Genomic DNA, 27,728 nt, shown 5'->3' with positions numbered 1-27,728 from the left:
GCATACCACAAACTGAGATTGATAGCACCAACTGTGAATGATACATACATATACTTCTATAGGAATCTATATTCATAACTCGATGTATGTCATGACCAATGATTAGTATTGTTACAGACATTATAAAAGATTATGAAAGATTTATCACATTTTCTTCGAAAGCACTTACCATTGTAGTATCCAGTACTATATACATTTTGACAAATTTCTGTGATGCGTAGAATAATGGTTTCTAAAATAAATAAAAAAAATACATACAAATTTAGATAGGTATTATGCACAGAAATGTTACTACATGTAACAGAGACACTATACAAAATTCAGCAAACCTCTTCACAAAACCTCTCACTTGGACAGCCTACTGCTCATGCCTATCATGCCAGCTTAGTCTACAATTTATTTACCATTAAAAGTACACTATAATGTTATAAATACAAATGTGCATTCATAACACTATAGCCTCTTACCAACTGCTTAGGTAACTGCACCCACCCATGTCTTTAGTAGAGAAGCATTCACCAACCTTTCAGCCCTCGCCGTGCTGCTCTCCTCGCGGTTGGTCCCAGTTCCTTGGTTGAAATCAGCATTCTTGATGATTTCAGCCAATCCAATGCTTCCCTACTGGGAAGCATTGGTAGGATAGTGCACATGCACAGCAAATCACAGCTCTGCGCCAATTAAATGCGGCTATAGAAATAAAAACATTTGCATGAGAACGGAGTTTGACTGGGTTCTCAACGTATAAGCACCACTAGTGGATATCAGGACGAAAGCCACTAGAGATGTGATAACCCTAAATTGAAGTGTGTTATTCCAATGCAATACAAAACCATGTTTTACATTGCAGGGTTAAAACTAAAGGGCCACTGCGCCTAGACCACTTCATTTAAATGAAGAGGTTTGGGTGCCTTTAGTGGTCCTTTAATTACCATATCATCTCTTGATACTTAAATGAATCAGTTCAACTTAAACCCATTTGCATCATTCTATGAACCCATTTGCATCATTATCTCGCGTGACTTCGTCCTTCATTGACTGGCCTACCTTGATAATGTAGGTTTCTTCAAATCACAGAACAAAATGTGATTATGACAGCAACAGACATTTGAAACTCCAAGACTCACACGCTCTAAAAGTCAGCTATCAAAATGCAAACAGTGTACACCATGCTTATACACAGACTTGCCTTGCCTAAGGATTATTTAGCTGTGACTAGTTGACTCAGCTCAGTTTTGCCAGACATGTGCATGTCAAACAGCATGGTTCCACCAAGTAGTTCAGCGGTTCTATTACAGGAACGCTGCAACCATAAAGTACTAAAACTTGCTGAAATGCTTTATGTGTATAGATCGATTCTTCTATTTTATGTTATTAAAAAGTGCCAATTTCAACAGTTATGTGAGAAGATGCAACACCAAAGAACCCCTCAAGTAAGAAGCAGCTTACTTCTCAAATGAAAAAGTATCAGTTGGAGGTTGGCTTATGATAAACTGCATTGTATAGGTAGAATATATCACACAATACACAATAACAGTTATGGAAAGTAAAAATGTAACATAAAACCCTTCACTGTGTACAGTAAGGTCAGTAAATCCATGTTGAGCACAACTATACATTAAATCTGCCTTTCCCACACATGTCTACAGTATTAGAGTCCTTTCAATGTAGCTAAGGTTTCTGGGCCTATTTGTGCAAATAAGACTGTTTAAGCTATTATTAAACTCTTTATCTATACGGACCTATTCACTTTCAGCATTTCTATCCTACCAATAATCTATTATGATGATGCTATTAAGCCATTCAAAACAGCCACTGAAAGAGAGCCTTAATTAGATGACCTCTACTGACCATGTTGTATACGCAAGAGAAGGGTTGTTACATAATTCTGCCTATTACTGATATTGCATAGCAATTATATGTCACACCATCACTATAATATTATGGTTTGTTAGAACACCAGCTCATACTGTTGAGGGCCATTGAAGATGAAACAGTCTGTACTTAAGTTAATTGTCTGGCACAGGGCCTTTTAACCTGTACTACGCAATAGTTATGTTAAAGGGGCACTCTCAGCAACATAATCACTCCAGCTCATTGTAACGGGTATAGAATAAAACTATGGATGTTGTAGCCTTTGGTTCTTAAAAAAAACAGGGTTCTCCCCAGCACCTACATTTCATCATCTTTTTGGTGGAACTCATAATGTGGAAATTATACTTCCACAAGATCAAGTTCAATTCCATTAAAGCTGGAAAGATTTGTTGAGAGCCCCGTCATTTCAATTATATTATGCATTCTTCAATATTTTATAAACTATATTACCTCATTGCCGGATCGCGACGACTTCACAACTTTATTGTCTAGCCAAGTGGTATTGGTCACCCCACATGTTCTGGGGGTCTCATCCTTATCTTCATACACAGCATGTCCATCACTGTCAGTATCATTCAGGGGCTCAATCAAGAATCTGCGACTTCGGGTATGGATAACTCCACTTAAAATATATAAATAGATAAAGATTACTCCTGCTACATTGCACACATAACAATAGCAGTACCAATCATTTATCTCATGGGATACACACCACAAAGAGCAACTCTGCACCTAGATTACACAAATAAACACTCACATGACTTATTAAATTTAATTTGTAATCTTCAAGGTACCAGCATTAAAGAAATGTCATCCACCAGCTCATGAAACACCTGGCAGCGAGCAGAAATTGCCACTGGGACTGATATCACCCATAATACCAACAATTCACACAATGTTCATCAGTCACCTCCATGACACCAGGCCACTTACACATAGCAGACAAGAGCACTCCAATCACACAGTAAGCCGCAAAAAGACATCTCAAAGTCATTCATCAATCACCCAAACAGCGAACAGTATTCCCATCACATATCCACAAGCATTACAATGACACCAACGTCGCTCATAGCATCTACACCATGTACTGTGAACCCCATCACGCAGAGCATCAGTCACAACAATAGTACCCATCATTCACTCAACTCACACATACTATCAATCAGTAACCCCTTCATAAACAATACAAATATAGTGCTCATCATTTGCCAGTAAAGCTCACATAACACTTATCATCCCCTGATACAACCAACTGCCTTTACAATTGGTTAAATAAAGTATGTCCATGTGCAATTAAACAGTTACATGACTGCATAATAAATACACTTGTTTAATGAGGACCTCAGAATTTGGGAGAGAGCATATCTAAATCATTAGGATCTTGAAGATTTAAATTCTGGAATGAAACGCATAAGCTGCTATCTGTCACTTTACATGATGCATGTTGCTGAATGGATTTTAGTAACCATACATGGGAGAATAAAAAAAGATTATTATTATTATTTGACTTTGAAATCCAGTAGCGGTTATCCATTTATTATTATTTTTTTTTACAATCACAGCTTTGCCTAGGGAAGGCTGTCCACCAAAACTTGATCATGTATAAGGGCATTAGTAAGAGAAACAAGCAAGAGTCCAATGAGCAGAGCATGTCTCTCTTTGCGGTCTGTTTAAAGAGAGCGACATTGTGGGTTGTGAAGAGCATCCAACTGTATTATCGTTTTCAGGAGAACATATGTACGGTGTCAGAGTAAAGTGGTGTATCCTCAGCATGAGAATAAGGACAACTTGTGTCTGTCTGGGCATCTCATGTATGTCGGTTTGAGGAGAATCATTCTACTGTGTATGACAGTTTGGAAATAGTGGTGGAGATTTATCAGTGTTTTATTTTCAAAAATGGTGCAAAAATGTAAAATAGGAATATGGAAACAGTGCCTGTTATCCGACTCATTATCTCTCATAGTGACTGACCCACTTTTAGCCATTCAGACCCCTTTCATAGCAGAACACTTTGATAAATCTCTTCAAATATGTCTGCATGTTTGTTGGGATGTGGAGGTTGGATAAAATTGAGGAGATTTGCAATTTGTTTTGTTCTAAAAAGTGATATAAAGTGATATAAAATAAGGCCACATTTGGAACAGAACACTTTCAGGGTTATTCCCTAAAGTGTGAAATGCCCCGTATCAAATGGGGAAACCATTCGCTGCAATATAGGACATTGTTCACACTATGTCAGGGTTTTGTGGAACAGGTGCATTACTTTCTGGTGCAGATTTTTATTTTTGGTTTATTATTTAACCTTTTTGGGGGCTGAACAAAATAAGACTTAAAGCAGCTCTGTCACCTCAAACATACCTATTGTTTCCTCTTCTCTCCCTCTTTCAGCAGATGTCCTTCTTTTCTTAATTTCTGAACTCTTTCTCTAGTTCTCTACAGGGGCTACTTTGTATTTTGTATTTTTCCTATCCTTGACAATTGTGACAAAAGGGTGGAGCTTCCTTTGTCAAGCTAACAAAGGGTTAAGCTTGCCTTAAGCTCCACCCTTTGTCAAGTTTGTAAGAGTTGGAAGAATACAAAAGACAAAGTCGTTCCTGCTTTGTCTTATGTTTTAGACACTGAATGCATTTGGCCGATTGGTGCAGATTTGGTAGGGCTGACTGAATTCTAACTCGAATTAACTTTAGCATATATGAGAATTGCCACTCTAGTCGGAAAATATGCATTTTCATCAGATATGGTCATTCCAGACAAAATCCGGTGACTTGAGAAATCTCATCATATTCAGATTGGGATGCAGAGAGGACACTGTCCTGGTGATGTATTAGAGTTTAATGGTATTTTTTTTTTTTAACATTAGCTTGGTAACTTTATTATGTATATTCAGGCATATTAACGAGGGAGGAACTACGCACTATAAGATTGTGTAATCAAAATAAAGTTGTGTCACTAAGCAGATCAACATTCCATAAAATAAACAAAGTGGTCAGGTGTTCATAAACATTACAAGAGAACAGACAACACAGGTAAAATGTTAGTACAGCCACTTATAATCGCTGATTTGCTGCAATTAGCTGTAATTATCTAGAATTAGAGAGAGGGGGAGGGAGAAACAAAGATAACCTAGTAAATCTTTGCATTGCAAAGCACAAGACATTTAGATTTGGAATGTCTAAAACTATAGAATATGGCAATTTTGAGTAATCCGTCAGCTTACCTTAAACCTCTACATGTGCTAACGCTGGCCATTGAATCATCATCATTCTCCACATGTCCATGATAATAGCAGTGATCCTGCAACATAAGAATATCCTCCAATAAGTTAATGTCCCTCCTTTCATAATACAGTCCCCATGACCCTGTCTGTAACACTCCTTGTACCTGAATTTTAGGGCTGTGTGTTATCGGCGTGCCATCTGGCAGGTAATGTGTCTCTGTGTAATCGTCACTTATCAAGCCTCTGCAGGAAACACATTAAACTTACTTAATACTCAAAAGAAGGTAAGTACATACATACATATATATACACACACATTTTAACGTGTGAAATAAAGAGACAGCTGCTTAATATTTTGCGTGGCAGAGGATTGTACAATACACAGGACAGCATTGGGTGCACAATGCACTAGCAGGGGAATATAGTTAAGGTATAGCGTCAGGTTCACACAAACAGGTAGAAAGAAAAATTAAACATATTTACAAACAGTGGTGAAGTTTAATCATTACCCAAGATAACGTGACTATGGGCTGGTCCACAGGCTCTCTCGCTGGCCTGATGTAATTTGTATAAACGCCTTGTATCTGTTGCCATCAGTGTAATAAACAGTGTTCTATTTCAGAGATCAAGACATCTGACACGTACAGACCTTTGTAACATTCTAGAAAGTACCATTTCCCTGCTTGGAAAAAAGCGAACTCAGTAGAAACATTTTAAACACTGAGTGACACTTTTTGGAGTCCATTTAGATGTGCCATTTTATAGACTGAAGTAAAGGACCTTGGTTTTCAAGACAGCTGTACTAATTTTATCACAAGCCAACGCAGGAGTAGTAAATAAACCTCTAAAGCCTTCTCCTCACCACAACACAAACAGATGGATTGTCAACTTATTCATTTATTCCCTAGTTCATTCAGCGGCTCCGTCTGCTTGTCACAGTTTTTACAAGCACAGAAAAGGACCTTCCTTTAAGTCATGTGACCATAATGCACTATTGTTCAGTAGTTAATAAGTTTCTTTAACATACACAAGCAGGAATCAGACTTTCTCCTTTCAGTAAAATGTTATCAGAGAGACGAAAAAAAAAGTCACTTCTGAGGAATCCAGCCAGGAAAAAACATATTTGTACAGCACAGTAAAACCATGGATATCACCAACTCCTTGCGTTTACATAACAACGCTGTATGCAGAGCTCACAATTCTAATTCTTAAAGGGATACTCTGGGCACCAATAAAAATGTTATGCATTTGACAGATTGACCTCATTAATATGTTCAAAAAACATAAATAAATGTTCTTAAGAATTCTGTACCATCAGTCTACCTAGGTAATCATGTCTCTCATTCATCAAAGACTTCCTTATCGAAAGTCTCAGCCACAACAGCACGGATTCAGCGGCTTTTAATTCACAACCAGGCTGAATGGTCGAAGGAAATTTTTATTCAGTATGAATTCATTCGTCCGAAATGAAAATTTCACTGGTGCACATGTCTGCTATATTAAAAAGAAGAAAAACTACCACGCAAATCTTAAATTAGAGAGGCAAAGGTTTTAAATTAATATCAGGAAGTATTACTTTACAGAGAGGGTAGTGGATTCATGGAATAGCCTTCCAGCTGAAGTGGTAGAGGGAGTTTAAGCATGCGTGGGATAGGCATAAGGCTATCCTAGCTATAAGATAAGGCCAGGGACTAATAAAAGTATTTAGAAAATTGGGCAGACTAGATGGGCCGAATGGTTATTATTTGCCGTCACATTCTATGTTTCTATGTTTAGCTAAGTGTGCCTGGTTAGATATTTGCAGGATATATCAGAACTCTCCAAGCTCACGTACTCAGTTCTTTTAAGCTGTAGAACCAAGGGTTTTCCTTCCAGTACTAGACCATAATGTACCACATCTGGATGCTTGCTCTAGGAAGCAAAGAAAGAAACACATGAATATACATTAATTTATAATAGGCAATGGAAGCATGCATTGATTGACATATACAGAATTATTTACTTAAGTGAGAAATTAAAAGTAAATGTAAAATTCAATTTGAATTCTCACTTTAGTGAATAACCCTGTTGTACTACAGGGATGTAGGCTAGCACAAGTACAAATTATTAACAGTTACTATATACATGAGTAAATAACCATACACATAAGCAAATACTCTGAATCTCCGTGGACGCCAGCTGCTGGTAAAACATACATAAATTTAGATGATATAATCTGTCTCTGTCATTTTTCTAATTTTGTTCTAGACCTGTTAATCCTGTGCATTTCCACTTGGACTCTCAGGATTTTAATCTCCTGGAGCGAAGGCCTTGATTTGATATTTTGGATAAGATATTTAAAGGATATAATAGTTTGAAACCCATTTCAATATCTTGATTTTTTTATATATATTATATGTTTTTTTATATTTTCTTATCCTGAAAAATTATTTGAAAAGTTTATCCTAAAATTTGAAATTGAAACCTAAGTTAGGCAGCTTGTACGCACTTACAGGGTTATTTTATAAAGTGAAAATACAAAGTAAAATTTACATTTAAGGTCAGATAAGCCAAATTGGAAGCATATTTAACATAGATATTTTTTCCAGCTAAACTTCTTTGAAGTTGTTTTAATGACTAGTGTTTCTTTAAAATTGATTACATTCACATAGTTTACATTCCAACTGATTAATATTATTTGGATAAAAAAATAAAAATAATGTGAAGGTTGCTTACAGTTTGAGAAAATTCTCCAATCTTACAGTGACAGAAAAAAACCTCACTCTTTTATATGCACTGGGAGTGACACATTTGGGAATCGAAAAGAAGAACCAAAATATAGCGACGGAAGAGGCGCAGTAAGGAATATTTTTGCGTAAATAAGGGAATAAATAGAAATGGTATCTGAAATCCAGACTTAAATTGCGTGCAACACTTTGTTCTAACATTCTAAATCAGTTATGGCATTATATGTTATTTCAGGGCTATATTTAAGGTATTGTTACCTGCGTGTCTCTCTTGTGTTGTGTATGAAGTTTTTGTAGAAAAACCACTTCATATTTCTGCCCTTCAGGTAGCCGATTAGATGATGCTAGAAAGGAAACAACTTGTTCATCAGAAAGAGAATATTGCACAAAATCACAATAAATAAGCTCAGAGAACAACATAGACAAGATAGATATATTTCTAAAAATGACCTCATGGGTCTCATTCATATAGTAAAAGTGATTTTATACACACACACACTATAATATAATATATTTCAAAAAATAATCAGCAGTTCAACTTTTATTTAACAAGTGAAACATATGGATAAAACTGAATTGATATTGCTAATATAGAAGAAGAACCACCACATAGTAATACAAAGCAAGATGCTGGTGCTTAAGCCACCCCGAGTTTTGGTCAAATTGCTTGAAAATGGTTCTACAGGGAGTGCAGAATTATTAGGCAAATTAGTATTTTGACCACATCATCCTCTTTATGCATGTTGTCTTACTCCAAGCTGTATAGGCTCGAAAGCCTACTACCAATTAAGCATATTAGGTGATGTGCATCTCTGTAATGAGAAGGGGTGTGGTCTAATGACATCAACACCCTATATCAGGGGTGCATAATTATTAGGCAACTTCCTTTCCTTTGGCAAAATGGGTCAAAAGAAGGACTTGACAGGCTCAGAAAAGTCAAAAATTGTGAGATATCTTGCAGAGGGATGCAGCACTCTTAAAATTGCAAAGCTTCTGAAGCGTGATCATCGAACAATCAAGCGTTTCCTTCAAAATAGGCAACAGGGTCGCAAGAAGCGTGTGGAGAAACCAAGGCGCAAAATAACTGCCCATGAACTGAGAAAAGTCAAGCGTGCAGCTGCCAAGATGCCACTTGCCACCAGTTTGGCCATATTTCAGAGCTGCAACATCACTGGAGTGCCCAAAAGCACAAGGTGTGCAAAACTCAGAGACATGGCCAAGGTAAGAAAGGCTGAAAGACGACCACCACTGAACAAGACACAGAAGCTGAAACGTCAAGACTGGGCCTAGAAATATCTCAAGACTGATTTTTCTAAGGTTTTATGGACTGATGAAATGAGAGTGAGTCTTGATGGGCCAGATGGATGGATTGGTAAAGGGCAGAGAGCTCCAGTCCGACTCAGACGCCAGCAAGGTGGAGGTGGAGTACTGGTTTGGGCTGGTATCATCAAAGATGAGCTTGTGGGGCCTTTTCGGGTTGAGGATGGAGTCAAGCTCAACTCCCAGTCCTACTGCCAGTTTCTGGAAGACACCTTCTTCAAGCAGTGGTACAGGAAGAAGTCTGCATCCTTCAAGAAAAACATGATTTTCATGCAGGACAATGCTCCATCACACGCGTCCAAGTACTCCACAGCGTGGCTGGCAAGAAAGGGTATAAAAGAAGAAAATCTAATGACATGGCCTCCTTGTTCACCTGATCTGAACCCCATTGAGAACCTGTGGTCCATCATCAAATGTGAGATTTACAAGGAGGGAAAACAGTACACCTCTCTTAACAGTGTCTGGGAGGCTGTGGTTGCTGCTGCACGCAATGTTGATGGTGAACAGATCAAAACACTGACAGAATCCATGGATGGCAGGCTTTTGAGTGTCCTTGCAAAGAAAGGGGGCTATATTGGTCACTGATTTGTTTTTGTAATGTTTTTGAATGTCAGAAATGTATATTTGTGAATGTTGAGATGTTATATTGGTTTCACTGGTAAAAATAAATAATTAAAATGGGTATATATTTGTTTTTTGTTAAGTTGCCTAATAATTATGCACAGTAATAGTCACCTGCACACACAGATATCCCCCTAAAATAGCTATAACTAAAAACAAACTAAAAACTACTTCCAAAAATATTCAGCTTTGATATTAATGAGTTTTTTGGGTTCATTGAGAACATGGTTGTTGTTCAATAATAAAATGAATCCTCAAAAATACAACTTGCCTAATAATTCTGCACTCCCTGTACCTTGAAATCTAATGGTGCCTGCAGTCTAATGCCGCCATAAATGCTACATCAGAATGTAGCGGTTATGGAGCAAAGACTGGTCCTTTAAAAGTATCAAAACGTGGAATTATTCTCTACATCAGGAAATGTTGAGGTTCTATTAGAGAATTTCCAATTTTAGACTGAAATGGATGAATTGGAAAGCTAGCAGAGTTGAAGAATTCCCTTGTCAAATCCAACAATTTCCAGTGTAGTGTATAGCCCTGAAGTTTTTTTCCAACCAATTAAAATAAAAAGGGGGATGCACAAATGTTCACACCAGGAATTATGGCTCAAAATTATATATTTTTTTATTGTGTTCCCAATTACCCTGACAATCCATAATTTTAAGTAATGCACGTAATATGAAATGATGTGGAGATCGATACTTTGCCTCTGTCATTCAGATAAAAATAATAATAATAACTATAGTACAATCAGAGTAATGCTGTACCTGTGCAAATGGATAATATGTCAGGACCCAGAAAAATGTTTTTGTCTGGATGACATAACAGAACAAGAACACACAAAGGGTGAGACATATGATACATGGCACAACAGGAAAAAAAATATAGCTTTTACTTGTATTTATAAATTTTAATAAATGTCTTATTTTTCGTATTCTCATTTGGATCCCTCCGTTCAATACATACAGGGTGTTTCAGTAAGTTACTGAGAATCCAAAGTTAATTTCCAATTTAATGTAAAAATAGCCAAACTGGAAACATTTTCTAAGTCAGCGTTGCTTTCATTTTAGCTACTATGGCCTTAAATTTCATATTCACTTTGAAATCTCGAATTTTCATTAAAAAAAACCCAAACACTTGTTTTAAAAAAATAATAAAAGATAACGCCTTCGATATATTTATTTTTCTGAAAACTCAAGAGTTTATTTACTAAGTTGCGGGTTTCACAGTATTGCTCAGCTTTGCCAGAAAATGAACAGGAAAAAAAACCAACTCAAAACACTAGCTAAATTCATTGAACAATGTTCGCTGCAGGGACTAGTGGGTAAAATCATTCATATACTCGAGACAAGTGGCAGCATGACTGTTCTCCAGAAACAGCTGAGGTCATGTGAGGTATGTTGTATTACACAGAGAAGAAGTGTTTTCTTCTGGTGGTTCTCTGAATATTATTAAATCTCTAAAAGAGGAAATTAAATCCATGTGAGAAGTGTTAAACGCTGATCGAGAGCTATTATTTTATCACAAAATGCAAGCATTATAATCCCATTATTGCTAAGTACTTTGAGTAATTTAAGATGTCAATGCATTTTGTGACTGGTTACATTGATAAACAAGTAGAACATTTTATATATATTTTTTTAACTTATTAGGTACCCTTATACTACCATCAATTACTCTTAGCACCATGACTACCTCACTGATTTGAAGTGGTCATGGTGACTGAAGTCTGTACCTGAAGCTTTGCCCTTGGAAACACTACGCATAAAAAAAAAAACCCCAAAAAAACCCTAGCTTACCAAAGTTCCTAGCTGGACAATCAATGTCAATTCTGTGCAAAATTGGCATCTGACGCCAGCAGACACACCATGCTGGAGTAAGACAAACAATGGAGGAACAACCCCTCTAACCCCGATATTCTACCCTCAGCCCATCTGCCATGACTCCCCTCCTGGCTGGGGGAGTGACATCAGCCAAGTAGGATCGGGCTGAGGAAAGAACTTTGACTCAGAGATGGAACAGAGGTAACTGGGAGGAGGTGCAGGCCAACACAGAAAGGGTTACTCTAACCAAAAAAAAACACAGTTTTAGTAAAACACTGGTTTTTGGTTGGAGAAACGCTTTAAAGTCGTAGGTGTGACATGTTCCAACACTACTGTGTCTCTGTCAAGCCTTGACAATGGTAAGGATAGAAAAAAGAAACCCAGTCATGTTGAAATATTGCTGAGGCCACTTGTTAGATGTTTGTTGAATGTAACAATTCTAAACTGAATTTATGTTGTTCAGAGTTAACAACTGTTTCATTACAGTTTCATTACAAATCAGGACATTTTGGAGAGAATCCCTAATTTAAATAAACATTCCTAACTCTCCAGCTTTCACACTGGTTTAAAAAAATGCTTGCTTTCTCTGTTTAACAAAGTGTCTCCTCTTTCACACTTTATGAAGGTGCTAATTGCAAAATAAATTGACACAGTCAGCAGGCTATTCCTCACTGCTTGTGCCCGAGCACAGAGTAGATGGGAGGGCATTTTATAGAGAAGCATTGCAAGTGCAGCGTAGCTACTTTGTACACTCCATATATTCTAAATGCTTCTCTAAGAGAAGCATTCGACTAGCCGGCAGATCGTTAGTACAGCTGCAGTAAGGGACGCATTCTCCATTGGATTAAAGATAACTCTTTTAGGGGACTGTGAGAGGCACAATTATCTACATTTATTTTACACAACATTTTTTTAGTTTTCACACTGAAGTCTACCTTTAAATATAGATGCATCATGCACGGAACATGGTAAAATATAATCCATTTATTCCACTTGTTCACCACCATTTAATCTTGCTTTTCTTGGAAGTAGATTCACAGCTCAACTCTCAGTTTAGCCAAGAATAGCCAAAATCAATTTGAAAATGTTTGGCGTCAATGTTGATAGTCTTTTCATTTTGTAAGCCTTAGCTCAGGAGAGCTTAAAGGAGCTTCAAGCTCTCTGTCAGAAGCAGTGGATGCAGAGAGAGCATTCAATGGACTCCAGGTAAAAAGTCAAAAGTTTGTAAAACAGCTGGACTTCTTACAATGGGGGGGCCAGGGCACTACTGAACACCATAACTACTATAGAACACTCTACTGGTCATGGTGCTTGAAGTGTACATTTATAGAGTTTAACATTTATATTTATATATAAAAGTGTACATTGAAATCTGGGCAAAGTGCTAAAAGTGGATCAGGTAGAGCATCCGATCAGGTTTATGTCTTAATGTGGGGATAGAACAATAAATAAGAAGCCAACTATTACAAATGTTAACAGGAAACCCGGGGTTATTAAGGACCCTGTTTAAAAGAGCTTACAATCTAGAGCAGGTGAGGTAAAAAAAAAAAAAAAAAAAAAACAAGAGGAAAAGCAACATAGGGGTACGGTTAATTGATCTTTAAAAATATCCAGATTGTATATCTACTGAAAGAAAAGCAGGGCTTTTTAAAATCAACAGGATAACCTTTGACGTTGATCACAGCTAAACATTACGTTTTCTCAGAAATAAATTATAGTGTCACCCGAAAGAGTTCCTTATGTTGGTGTCTTTTCGAGCTATATGCTTCTAATGTAATTCAGTTACATAATATACTAGTTTTGTTTTTGGCACTAAAGTTGCTATGAGCAAATCTGAAAAACTAGTGTATTATATAGTGATGTAGCAAACCACCTCCCCCCGCCCCCCCCCCCCCCAAAAAACAATGCATATTAATAATGACATATCAGCAATATCACATTTACCTAGATTTCGCAGGAACAAACATTATTGTATATGTCATATTAACCGCATATATTACACAGATGCCGTAATAAAAAGTTATTATATAATAAAACAATTATCTTAGACGCACACTATTATGTGATTTTTAATTAGTCATGAGCAATCCCTTAGTGATCCTTATAGACAAGATACTACAAAAACACTCTGTGGTTTATACACAGTGAATTGTGTTGTAACTGACAAATAATTATGATTATCCAATCTGGCTTCTGCAATCAGTCAAAGTATATCATGGCAATAAAGCTACCCCATAAAAGGGCACATACGTTTAATGAACGTTAAAGTACAACTTTAAGCTCTGATATTTTTACATCCTAGTAGCCAATAAAAAAAGCTGTCTATGTGTTGAGCTTTTTTCCCAAAATAGTGATCCATTTAAAGAGACAGTTGCCTGGGTGCCAGTTTACTTGAAGCTTGCCGGCACCCATTAACTCTGCCCATCAACCTCCATTCCATGTTTAAAGCTTCAATCAATATGCTTCGGACCAGGCACCGCTTACAATTATAGACTCCCCATTGAGTAAAGAGAGAGAAAATGATGTTTTTATTCTTTTTAACCCCTTCAGGTAAGCTGGCGCCATGGACCTCCTCGCTCTATAACAACTTCATTCCAATATAGTTGTCAGGGTGCCTGGAGTGTTCCTTTATTATGGATTTACATATTTACATAGTATGCATGGTTGTCATGATACACCCTGGAACACCGTGCAAATTACTGGTATGCCATTATTTATTGCACATATAAGGAAAGAATATGTCTTGCATGCACACATGCAAACAGCATTATAGGAGAGAAAGTGCTCTTGTTGCCGTGCAGAAAGCAGACATAGGTAGATTTCTGTAACCAGAAGCATTGCGGAGGATCATTTTATAATTATACTGAGTGCATAACACACTCTATTACCTATATATGGCTTTGCATTAAAGGGACACTCCAGACCCCCTAAAGCACTTTACTTTTGCTGAAATGCTTTGTGTGTGAAGTTTCCACTTTTTTCATTTTGGAAAAAAAGTTCAGATTTCAATACAAATTGACACTTTTATTAATGTATTAGGTTACATCCCATGGCTTTCATGCAGAGAATTGGTCCTGTTACTTCCTGGTTTGTTTAGCTCATTAAAACTAAACTCAAGAGGCCGCAATTGTTCAGAGCACCCTCCTAGCAAAGACTTCACATTGAGCTGCATTGGAAAGACTGTGATTGGACAGCCACAGAAAGTCTGGACTGGGTTAGAAGGAGAAGGCTTGCAAAGGCTGCAGTCATGAGAAATGCAGGTTTAGCCATCAGTTTTTAGACATAACCGCAATAAAAAAAAATGTTGGGGGTGACAGTACCGCTTTATCCATACAGTGGAAATGGTTTCATTTTATTTCCCCTAATTCTTATAAATGAGTGAAGTCTCCCATGAAGTCAAACAAGAATCAACACTGAATCAAACAAGAGTCAAATTAAACAAAATAAAAAATTCCCTCTTACATTGTATCTCAGGCTTCCATTTCAGACTAGTGGTATGCTCAATTGTATACTTAACAAGTTATCTTCTTAAAAACCATATGAGCAAATCACAATCTGAACAAACAAAAGTGCGGTCATGTAAATTCAACATATACCGTATATTGTGAAAAGATGTATCACAGAGGGTCCCACTCACATTTGCCAGAGCCTTCTCAACCCTGGCCTTGGCCTTGGTGTTTTCTCTCCACTTGAGAGGGCTATATCCCACAGCTTGCATAATTTCCAACAGCGCAGTTATCTTGGTTTTGAGGATTTCTCTAGGGGAGATCAGAGACACCAGGACCCAATGGCTTCATAGAGTGAGGGAGGTGGGCAAAACACGTCACTCTGATGACATGGAATCCCAATGTGCCTGTTACCCAGCGAAATCTGGGAGAGATTGTTCGGGCGCTTTATTTGATAAAGCTGCTTTTTACCTTTTTTAAAATAAAGTATGTTTGATTCTGTACCATTAGATACTGGTGTATCATCTCCCCTAGATAAATCCTCAAAGCCAAGATCACTGCACTGTTGGAAATCATTCAAGCTGTGGGATATAGCCCTCTCAAGTGGAGTCATACCACCAAGAGCCAGGGTTGAGAAGGCTCTGACAAATGTGAGTGTGATCCCCTGTGATAAATCTTTTCACTAGACATTTGTTGAATGTACATAGTCTGCACTATTATTAGTTTATATGGTGATTTACATATGTGTTGTTTAAGAAGATTACCTGTTAAGTATATAATTGAGTGCACCACTTATCTTTTTTCTCTGCTATTATATTGTTACTTTTTTGGTGTAGTGCTGCTGGTTGTGTGAACACAATTTTTTTTGTCTATATTTACACATATGTATATTGTTTTCTGCATCTAAGCACTTTCCACTGTTTTGGTTTACACTTGTTTATTTTCAGACTTCCTAAATTTTCACAGACAGAGGAGGAAGAGGATATCACAACCAGACTCATAATCTCCCACCACCTTACAGAAACCTGCAATGTCTGCCAATTCTGAAATCAGTCATGAACACAAATTGTGATGTAATTCCAGTAAAATACAAGTTTAGCAGGCTAAGATTGCCACAAGGCATATGTATGTATATGTGTTTGTAGTATCTAGTTAATTACACGTAGCTAAGATACTGTCATCACTGTACTGACCAGGTGCAGGAATGTAAGAACTGGAATTACGCGTCCCTCTCCTTTGTATCAGATGAGCCACGTGGTTAGACCGGATGGATGAGTTTAGACTCTATTTATTAAATAGGTTAAGGGTATGTGTGGGTGTAGTTAATTGTGGGAGGAGCTACAGTGCTATATAAGGAATGTACTCTATGTATTCAGTACTCAGACTTTGCTGTATTTTGGTGACGCTAGTCCCTCTGAGTCCCGATCGGTGATCCAATAAAGAATCTCTTCCTTCCTGAAGAAACCTGTGTCCATCTCTCTGTGCTTGGCTTCCGTCAGTTTCTCCGGTATCATTTGGTGCATTGGCCGGGAAGCTCATCGTTCAACGGTAGCTGAGAGGCAGAGGCGTGAGACGGTCTATCTTTGCCCACGTTCTCTACGGCTGCACCCCTGAACTTCTGCGTGGACCTCCCTTCGTCTCGGCGCCACTGGTCTGTTGTCCAGGAGATCATCGGCCTCTACGTAAGAAGTGCTGGGGTGTCCCCGTCGATGAGTGTGAACTCAGGTTCAGGAACGAGGAGGTAAGATAACTGCTGTTTTAGACGGCAGGACCCGCTAGGGGTATACCGATTGTGCGGTAGGCCCAAAGGGGTTTTTGAATCTGTATCTGCCCCCTCTGTCGGAGGGAAGGAGCGAAGGCGCACCGCTCGATCGAACGCTCTTTAGTCAGACCGTTTGATTTGGTTAGTCAGGCGGGGTCCTGGTGTAAGATAGCCCTAGCCGGACACCGGTGTCTTGTCTAGACTAGCGTTCTAGGGTGTATATTACGTTCGCTAGGTCGGAGGGACCGGGAGACTAAGCGGCGCCTGTGTAAATTCGGTTCGCTAGTTCTCATCCTATCTGGGCTAAGTGGGAAGGCGTGTAAATTTGGAACCCACTAGACTTTTGATAGTACGACTAAGAGGCGCCTGTGTAAATTCGGTTCTCTAGCTCGTTGTATAGTGCGACTAAGAGGCGTCTGTGTAAATTCGGTTCTCTAGCTCGCTATATATGTGGTGATTGGGCAGTGTGGCTAACCAAAACGGGTGTATATAGTTTTAGGTAGTCCATTCAAGGTACTGGCCAATAGTTTAGTTGGGAATTGTAAATGTGTTAACGATTGTTTAGTAAAGTGTATATCTTGTTAGATAGCGCGAGCTCAGCCGTCTAGCGAGAGTGTTAATAGTGTGTTGCTGTATTATAGTGCACGGTACCATAACCCTGTATATTTACGGACATTGTATAATAAGTACTAATCATTGTCGTCCATTGCATGTTTTAACACCATAACCACTAATAATTGTATTGTGACCTTAACTTGTGCTTTGACCTATGCTAACCGTACTGTAACCGCTATTTGTAAAAGACGATGTTACTGGGTGTGTTATAGACGGGTAATTCGTATATAGAGAATTATAGCGTGGGTGACTGTGTAGTTACGCCAAAGGGCATAATATTGATTATATAGTGACTGGTGTAGCAGCTGTGTGTGTACGGGAATTCCCTGAGTGTTTATTGTTATTGTGTACGTTTCACTTGGTAACCGTACCACGTGGTGCTGTTGCCAGAGGAAACGGGTGTGACTGTTGAATAGTACGCGTGTATAGTAATCGTTGTCGACGACGTTCCACTGTTAAATATGGGTGCGTCGCAGTCAACGATTCCGGATCCCTTAGGATGTATGGTTAAGAATTTTAAAAAGGGATTCAAAGTTTGTGATTTTGGGGTTAAGATGTCCCCTGTACGTTTGGTCACTTTGTGCACTAGGGAGTGGCCTACTTTGGTTGCGGCATGGCCGCCACGTGGCAGTTTGGATCCAACTCTGGTACAGCGCTTACACGTGGCTGTATCAGGTAGGCCTGAACTTTACGGCCAGTTTCCTTATATTGATTGTTGGAGACAGGCCGTAAATGACTCGCCAAAATGGCTCCGGACATGCCACGAGGAACAGTGTCGCCTCATGGTAGCTAGGACTTGTTCGTCCACTAGGGCTGGTGTTAGGCCCATTTTGGACACGCCCCTTGAGTCCGAGATCCCTTTGCCGCCCCCTTACTTTCCGTTAAGAAGAAGTGACGCAAACGCAGGAAGTCCTGTAACCCTTCCCTCACTACCCCCATCCACTTCCGCTTCCTCCTCCAGTGCAGGATCCACCCCCCCTCGTACTAAATCTCCCCTTCCGGAACCAGAACCCACCCCCATTAGAAACGAATATCCTGATTTGGCGCCACTTCAGACTTCCGGTCAAGCTTCATCTAGCTCGGCCCGAAGTGTTCTATTCACTACCTTTTCCCAAAACCAACCTCCCACATCCCCATACCCTATATCTCCCCGACCGGAACCCATGACTGACGCTTCCCTACGTAGCCCCATCCAAACCCGACAGTTGACTGGTGCCCAACAATTAAAGCACTATCAGATGCCTCTTCGTCTGAATCCCGGGTCAGCTTATATCGATGCCGCAGGTCAAATGGCACACGCTGACCCTGTCTTCGTATATGTCCCTTTCACCACTACCGACCTTTTAAACTGGAAGACCCATAATTCCTCGTATACTGAGAAACCACAAGCCATGACTGATCTGTTCACCTCAATAGTACAGACGCATAATCCGACATGGGCTGATTGCCAGCAGTTACTAATGACTTTATTTAACAATGAGGAAAGGACAAGAATAAATCAAGCAGCCATTAAAGCATTAGAAGATAGAGCCCGTGCTTTGAACCAAGCTAATCCAGCAGCATGGGCCGCGACACACTATCCCAACACCGATCCCGATTGGAACGTAAATGGTGCTGATATGGTTCAACTCAGAGCCTATAGAGACGCTATAATTGCTGGCATGAAAGCCGGAGGAAAGAAAGCCATTAACATGTCGAAGACAGTTGAGGTGATCCAGAAAAGCGATGAAGCGCCCAGTGTCTTTTATGACCGATTATTGGAGGCGTACCGCTTGTACACCCCCTTTAATCCGGAAGATGCAGACAATTCCCGAATGGTTAACTCCGCCTTTGTCAGCCAAGCTTACGGAGATATTAAGCGCACGCTACAAAAGTTAGAAGGGTTTGCAGGTATGTCAATCTCCCAACTAATGGAGGTAGCTAATAAGGTCTATATGAATAGGGAAACAGAAAGCAAGAAAGAGGAGGAGCGCAAGATGCGTAAAAAGGCTGATATGCTAGCGGTAGCGATCGCAGGCGTAGATAAACGGGGCCCAGATAGAGGCAATAATAGATGGAGTAGGGAGCCTTTGAGTAGGGATCAGTGTGCGTATTGCAAGGAAGAAGGGCATTGGAGGAACGAATGTCCGCAAAGAGAGCAGTACGAGAGGGTCCTACCCAGGGCAGGCTACGGAAACTTTAGAGGCAGAGCGAGAGGTAGAGGAGGCCCCGGAGGGAGTAATGGTTATAGAGGGAGTAATGGGAACAGAGGAAGTGTTAGGGAAGACAGGTATATTCCAGCAGCGCAAAGGTCTCGCGATAGAGAAGGTAGGGACTTTGTAGGATTGGCTGACACGGTCATGGAGGACTATTGATACCGACCGGGCTCCATCCCCCTTGGTCGAGCGGAGCCTATGGTCGATGTATCAATAGGGGGGAAAAGGAGTGCGTTCATGATCGACACTGGTGCTGAACATTCAGTGGTGACTAATCTAGTTGCTCCTCCATCTGGAAGGACTATTACTGTGATAGGAGCAACTGGAAGAAGTGCTGAAAAACCGGTTCTTAAAAGTCGACTCTGTACATTGGGAGGCCACGTAGTAAAACACCAATTCCTTTATATGCCTGAATGTCCAGTCCAATTGCTGGGACGTGATATGCTATCCAAATTACAAGCGCAGATTACGTTCCTACCAGATGGAACAACATCTTTAAAGTTTAATGGACCTTCAGGTATTATGACTTTATCCGTACCAAAGGAAGAAGAGTGGCGACTTTATACAGTGTTGACTAGCCAAAACCCTAGGAGTGATGAGACATTGTTTAACATACCAGGAGTTTGGGCAGAGAACAACCCACCAGGACTGGCCCGCAATATTCCACCTATAAAAATTGAACTTAAACATGGGGTTTATCCAGTGAGCCTAAGACAATATCACATTCCGCAGAAGGCTAAGAAGAACATCCAATCCTATCTGGATAAGTTCATACGGTATGGTATCCTAAAATTCTGTACTTCCCCCTGGAACACCCCATTGCTGCCTGTTCAAAAGCCCGGCACAGATGAGTATCGACCTGTGCAGGACTTAAGAGCAGTCAATGATGCGGTTGTTAGCATACATCCAGTTGTACCCAATCCATATAACCTGCTTGCTTTAATTCCGGGCGGGGCTACTTACTTCACAGTCTTAGATCTCAAAGATGCCTTCTTTTGCCTCCGAATTGCCGCAGAAAGTCAATGTATTTTCGCTTTCCAATGGGAGAACGCTGTAACGGGCTCAAAACGCCAAATGACTTGGACAAGACTGCCCCAAGGGTTTAAAAATTCACCTACCCTATTTGGTTCAGCCCTAAGTCAAGATCTATTGGATTTCGAGTCCATCCCAGGAGAGTGTGTATTGTTACAATATGTAGATGACTTGTTGATAGCAGCAGTTACAAAAGAAATCTGTCAGCAAGCAACGCACGATCTACTACACATTCTCTGGAAGGCAGGATACAAGGTGTCTAGAAAGAAGGCTCAGTTGTGTTTGCCAACTGTCAAGTATCTAGGATTCCATATCTCTGAAGGTCAAAGAATTATGGGGCCAGAGAGAAAAGAAGCTGTCTGCCAAATACCAATACCCAAGAATAGAAGACAAGTGCGAGAATTCTTGGGGGCAGCAGGCTTCTGTAGGATATGGATTCCCAGTTATGCGATACTAGCAAAACCTCTGTACGCAGCTATCAAAGGTACAGAGCACGACCCCTTCTTATGGACCCAAGAACAGCAAACGGCATTTGAAGATGTGAAGAAGGCTTTGATGAGTGCCCCAGCATTAGGTCTACCTGATCACACACGACCATTCTACTTATATGTACACGAGCAAAGAAGAATGGCTGTGGGAGTATTGACACAGTACTTGGGATCATGGCAAAGACCTGTTGCCTACATGTCTAAGCAATTGGATGCAGTGGCCAGCGGACTTCCACCTTGTCTAAGAGCCGTAGCTGCAGCCGCCCTGCTAGTAGCTGAAGCCGATAAACTCACTCTGGGTCAAGAACTTTATGTACGAGTCCCACATGCAGTACAGACGTTGTTGGATTACAAAGGAAATCATTGGTTTAGTAACAGCCGTATGACCAAGTATCAAGCAATGTTGTGTGAAAACCCAAGAGTGCATTTAGAGACTGTAAACACCTTAAATCCAGCTACCCTTTTGCCACAACCTACTGAAAGTCAACATGATTGTTTGGAAGTAATGGATGAAGTATTCTCAAGTAGACCAGATCTTCGTGATTTTCCCATCCAGAACCCCGATGTTCAATATTACACCGACGGCAGTAGTTATGTGAAAGAAGGGATCCGCTATGCAGGATATGCAGTGACAACAATAGACAAGGTGATAGAAGCTCGGCCACTGGCGAAAGGAACATCAGCACAAAAGGCAGAATTAATAGCACTAACACGAGCGTTACAATTGGCTGAAGGTTTAAGAGTGAATATCTATACGGACTCTAAGTATGCGTTTTTAACCACTCATGCCCACGGAGCTTTGTATAAAGAAAGAGGACTACTGAATTCAGAAGGCAAAGAAATCAAGTACGCAGCTGAAATCCTACAACTATTGGAAGCAGTGTGGGAGCCGAAAGAAGTCGGTATCATACATTGTCGAGCGCATCTGAGAGGAGATGGTGATGTAACCAAGGGAAATCGGATGGCAGATAGTGCAGCTAAGCGTGCTGCTGAATCAGGAAGACAGGAGTATGTAGGGCATATAGCTGCTCTTATACCAACTCCACTGTCCCAATGGACTCCAGTTTATACAGCTCAAGAAGAGGAGTGGTTAAAGACTGAACCGGGAAAGTATCTGGAGAACAAGTGGTATCAGCTAGAAGATGGAAGAATAGTTATACCAGCATCGCTAGCGGTAGAAATTGTCCAAAATTATCACAACGGGACACATTCTGGGAGAGACAGTACTGAAGAATCTCTTAGAAAACATTTCTACATACCAAGATTGTCCAACTTGACTCAGGCCATTGTACGCAGATGTGTAACGTGTGCTAAGAATAATGCAAGACAAGGACCAGTAAAGCCACCAGGAGTTCAGTTTATGGGGGGACTCCCCATGTCCGATCTACAAATAGACTTTACAGTGATGCCTAAATCGGGTGGACATCGTTACCTGCTGGTAATTGTGTGCACCTATTCAGGCTGGGTAGAAGCATGTCCTACTCGTACAGAGAAAGCAGGAGAAGTTGTGAGATTCCTGCTACGAGAAATAATACCCCGATATGGACTACCCTGTTCTATAGGATCGGACAATGGTCCAGCTTTTGTTCACCAGTGCCTACAACAACTGACTCATATGCTTGGTATAAAGTGGAGGCTTCATACTGCATATAGACCCCAGAGTTCTGGTAAGGTAGAGAGAATGAATAGAACTATAAAGAACCAGTTGGCTAAAATGTGTCAGGAAACCCAACTTAAGTGGAACGTTCTCTTACCTATAGCTTTATTGCGAATCCGCAGTACCCCTACCAGAAGGATGGGCCTCTCTCCTTTTGAAATCATGTATGGGCGACCACCTCCCGTACTTGGTAACTTAAGGGGGGATTTGAGTCAGTTGGGAGAAGGAATTACCCGGCAGCAGGTTGTAGAGTTGGGTAAGACTATGGAGGAGGTACAGAAATGGGTACAAGATAGATTACCTGTGAATATTTATCCCCCTGTTCATAGTTATCATCCAGGAGATCAAGTGTGGATTAAAGAGTGGAATAATGTACCGTTAGGGCCCAAGTGGAGAGGTCCTTATGTTGTTCTTTTGTCTACCCCTACAGCAATAAAAGTAGCAGAAGTGACTCCGTGGATACATCACTCCAGGGTTAAACCAGCAGCAGTCGATTCTTGGCAAGTTACAGCAGATCCAGAGAATCCCTGCAAGATCCGGTTAAAACGTACTACTCAGTCGGAGTAACGAGGAATTATTGTGGATTACAAATTTTATTGTTACAGGTGTGAGTGAGAAGGCCATAATAAAGCCTGTCCGCTTACCATCACATAGTGTATAAGCCAGGAAAGTCTCGAAGGGACACCTGTGAAGACGAGCAGAACTCCATTCCCTGCAGCCCTCACATCCTGGAAGCTGAGGTTCCATCGCACGGACGAAGACTGAGGATGACGGCGAAAGATGTGCTTTTGATTGTGTTTATTTATATGTGTTTTTATATTCAGGAAGGTAGAGGTACCGACACTCCTAGCTGTGAGGTATGCATTAAGACTACGAGAACAGGTAACCATATTTCCCAAACCCTAATTTGGCATTCACAATACGAATGTAAAGGAGATGTATCGAGATGTAGATACTTAAATATAGATTATAGTGTGTGCCATTTAGGAGTAGGAGAACCTAAGTGCTTCAGTCCGGAGTATCAGCCTCGTACAATTTGGTTGACTCTCAGGAATGGAGATCCTCAGGGGACCCTAATTAATAAAACGGTGTTAGAATCCGTACATTCTTCGGGTGTTCTGCTATTTGATGCGTGTAAAGCGATATCGAGTGGTAGAAAGCCGTGGAATGTATGTGGGGATCTTAGATGGGAGAGGACGTATGGGTCTAACGATAAATATATTTGTCCCAGTAGCAAAAATAAATATGTAAGTCCTAGATGCCCAAATAGAGATTATAACTTTTGCCCATATTGGTCTTGTGTGGGGTGGGCGACTTGGGGACAGACAGTAGATAAAGACATGATAGTGACTAAGTTGCCGACTAGCCCTTATTGTAAGTCTATGGAATGCAATCCAGTCCATATTCTTATAAATAACCCCGACAAGTTCTTAGATAAATATGGTAATTTATTTGGGTTTCAAATATACGGGACGGGTTTAGATCCTGGGACATTATTGTTTATAGGAATAGAGACTGATACGGTATCCTCCCAGACTCATCAAGTATACCATTCCTTTTACGAAGAGATGAGTATAGATAATAAGATCCCCCATAATGCTAAAAACCTGTTCATTGATCTAGCTGAAAGTATTGCCGGTAGTCTTAATGTTACCAACTGCTATGTGTGTGGAGGTACTAACATGGGAGACCAATGGCCTTGGGAAGCAAAGGAGGTAATGTCCGGTTCTGAGGCAGTTGACCAATTAATATCTACACAAGCCGATTATCATATGAGTGTTAGAGGTAAATCTGAGTGGAGATTAAAGACCTCCATCATAGGTTATGTTTGCATAGCAAGGAAAGGAATAATGTATAATACTTCTGTAGGAGAATTAACTTGTCTAGGGCAAAAAGCTTATGATGATGATACAAAGAATACAACTTGGTGGTCGGCTTCAAATGTCTCAGAACCATCTAACCCGTTTGCTAGATATGCCAATTTAAAGGACGTGTGGTTTGATCTATCCATCACATCTAGTTGGAGAGCCCCAGCAAATTTGTACTGGATCTGTGGTAAGAAAGCCTATTCGGAGCTGCCACAGGACTGGGAAGGGGCATGTGTGTTGGGTATGCTCAAACCATCCTTCTTCTTGTTACCGATTGAAACAGGTGAGACTTTAGGTGTTAAAGTGTATGATGTGAATCATAGGAAGAAAAGGGGACCCATAGAGATAGGCGCCTGGGAAGATAATGAATGGCCTCCCCAGCGTATCATAGATTATTATGGGCCAGCCACGTGGGCTGAGGATGGTACCTTTGGTTACAGAACCCCTATTTATATGCTCAACCGTATTATAAGATTACAGGCGGTGGTTGAGATTATCACAAATGAGACATCACAAGCGCTCAATCTTCTAGCGAAGCATAACACCAGGATGAGGACAGCAGTCTACCAAAATAGATTAGCCTTGGATTACCTTTTGGCAGTAGAGGGAGGTGTATGTGGGAAGTTTAACCTAAGCAATTGCTGTCTTCAAATAGATGACGAAGGGCAAGCAATAGCTGAGCTTACTAGCCATATGGTTAAACTAGCGCATGTGCCTACTCAGGTATGGAAAGGGTACAATCCAAGTAGTTGGTTTGGTAGCTGGTATGAGTGGTTTGGAGGGCTTAAGGCAGTGGTAGGTGGAGTCCTACTGATTTTACTGTTGTGTCTACTCCTACCGTGTCTTATACCCTTAGTAGTTAGGTCTGTGCAAAGCCTGATAGGAAGTATAGCAGAGAGGAAGGCTGCTGCACAGATAATGGCGATATATAAGTATAAGGCTCTAGATCAGGGAGAACCAATGCAGGAAGATGAGTGTTGAAGATTCACATCATAAGATAAGTCTGGTCTGGTTCAAGGTAACTTGCGGTGTAAGCAAACCAAGGTTAAGTGATGCCTCAAGTAATTGTGAAATATCAGAGGCATCAAAGGGGGGAATGTGATGTAATTCCAGTAAAATACAAGTTTAGCAGGCTAAGATTGCCACAAGGCATATGTATGTATATGTGTTTGTAGTATCTAGTTAATTACACGTAGCTAAGATACTGTCATCACTGTACTGACCAGGTGCAGGAATGTAAGAACTGGAATTACGCGTCCCTCTCCTTTGTATCAGATGAGCCACGTGGTTAGACCGGATGGATGAGTTTAGACTCTATTTATTAAATAGGTTAAGGGTATGTGTGGGTGTAGTTAATTGTGGGAGGAGCTACAGTGCTATATAAGGAATGTACTCTATGTATTCAGTACTCAGACTTTGCTGTATTTTGGTGACGCTAGTCCCTCTGAGTCCCGATCGGTGATCCAATAAAGAATCTCTTCCTTCCTGAAGAAACCTGTGTCCATCTCTCTGTGCTTGGCTTCCGTCAGTTTCTCCGGTATCAAAATGATTAATAAATAACGCTAGACAATGAAGATATTATCTATCAAAGATTTTAATCTTCCCAGTGAATGCAGCTTACCATAACTATCTTAATAGCATGATTAACAATGTAAGGATTATTCACTAAACAGCATTGTGTGATACATTGGACATTTCAATACAAAATGTAAGCAACAAATCTGATCTGAAAACTCTCTAGCCCTGCTGCAGCCAGTGCCTGGTTGTTGTTTTTTTGCCTAAATTCTGTATTTTAGGTTTTCATCATAATTTACTACAACAAATGAAATTTAAAAAAAAAAGGGAAATAAAAAAAATACATTTAAAAAAAATAAAAACATGAAGGCTTTCTGAGTGATCCATTACTAAAGCCTATTGTTTGTGGCTAGTAGGATCTGGAACAATGATAACATTTCTGGTGTAATTTGCACACAAATTTACATTCCTTTGCTGATGGTGAGAGGGGGTATGTACATGAAATATAACATGACTGAGTGGGATGTATGATGGCAGTTTAATAAGAGTAAGGGAAACTGGTATTTGGCAATAGATTTTTTTTTTATGGAGTAGAATGATTTTCTGCATTTACTGAAACAACACACTGTCAACTACAGTTACTAGAAATCTGTGTACATTACTGCCTTTCATTATTCGTCCTTTAGGGTCAGAGTGCAAGCAACAGAACAATAATAAAACGTACAATTCTAAATCATGTAAAACACAGACTTGTCCCTATCAAAAAAAAAAAAAAAAAAAAACATTTCCCTACCTATTGTATAACAAACAGGATTTGCAGATAGGTGTTTAATCAACCAACACACAGTGGTGGATTACATTTATATTACTGAACGTTCTTTGCCCAACACTCTCCAATACATGGATCTCCTAATTCATGATCTGACCATTCCATACACGATCTACCCCCCTCCCATGCTGTACAGTTCCTGTAACACAAAGTGGAGTGGACTAATATATTTACTGCCCTTCCCTACAGAGAGTCCTGACTGCAGGGCAGGCTATTGGAATATACAATGTTAAAACAAACGGTGACCAGGCACCAGGCACGTGTATAGCTCCTCTTATTATGATCATAGTTTTCTCTGCCCTTCCTTCCTTCCTTACCTGTATACAAGGTGTGGGACATGAGGGGTTACTCACCTAATACCTGGCAGCACAGCCCTCCAGCAAGAATCAGCAGGACTGGGTGCAGCATTCTTGGACTGTGAGTCTCCGAGATAGATGTGGCAGCTGTGAGTGTATCTCACAAAGTAATTAAAACGAACTCTGTGGGGCTTTATAACCCATAGACTATCCTGAGCAAACAGGTTACTCAACATTGCCTGTAAGGCGGAAGTTACAGTCTGACACTGTTTCTACATATGTGTCTAGGGGTGGATTCTTGCGCTGTGTACCTATTGTGTATATTTTGGCATCTTCAGATATTGTGTGATATTGTGTTTTATTTTTACAAGTTTTTATTGGTTACATTGTGGTGAGGGTTTATATGGAGGCAGTTCAGTGCTTTGGAGACCGATTAAAAAATAAAA

At 40.1% G+C, this 27,728-nt stretch overlaps 1 protein-coding gene across 1 annotated transcript in view; it reads right to left on the bottom strand.

Moving 5' to 3' along the window:
• The window catches only part of LOC134602977 (zinc metalloproteinase-disintegrin-like crotastatin), a 61,017-nt gene extending 33,516 nt beyond the window's left edge, over positions 1-27,501 (bottom strand). Inside the window, exons 1-7 of the mRNA XM_063448507.1 lie at positions 27,340-27,501; positions 8,074-8,159; positions 6,924-7,000; positions 5,254-5,332; positions 5,090-5,166; positions 2,323-2,494; positions 170-232 (exon numbers count right to left, since the gene is read on the bottom strand). Of these exons, the coding sequence (XP_063304577.1) occupies positions 170-232; positions 2,323-2,494; positions 5,090-5,166; positions 5,254-5,332; positions 6,924-7,000; positions 8,074-8,159; positions 27,340-27,394 (609 nt within the window). The 5' untranslated portion in view covers positions 27,395-27,501. The remainder of the gene's footprint in view (positions 1-169; positions 233-2,322; positions 2,495-5,089; positions 5,167-5,253; positions 5,333-6,923; positions 7,001-8,073; positions 8,160-27,339) is intronic.
• Positions 27,502-27,728: the final 227 nt, after the last annotated feature.

The sequence above is a fragment of the Pelobates fuscus genome, chromosome 3 (genome assembly GCF_036172605.1).
Source record: "Pelobates fuscus isolate aPelFus1 chromosome 3, aPelFus1.pri, whole genome shotgun sequence".
NCBI lineage: Eukaryota > Metazoa > Chordata > Amphibia > Anura > Pelobatidae > Pelobates > Pelobates fuscus.
The sequence above is the reverse complement of the archived record's forward strand: the minus strand, read 5'-3'. Positions and strand labels throughout refer to the sequence as shown.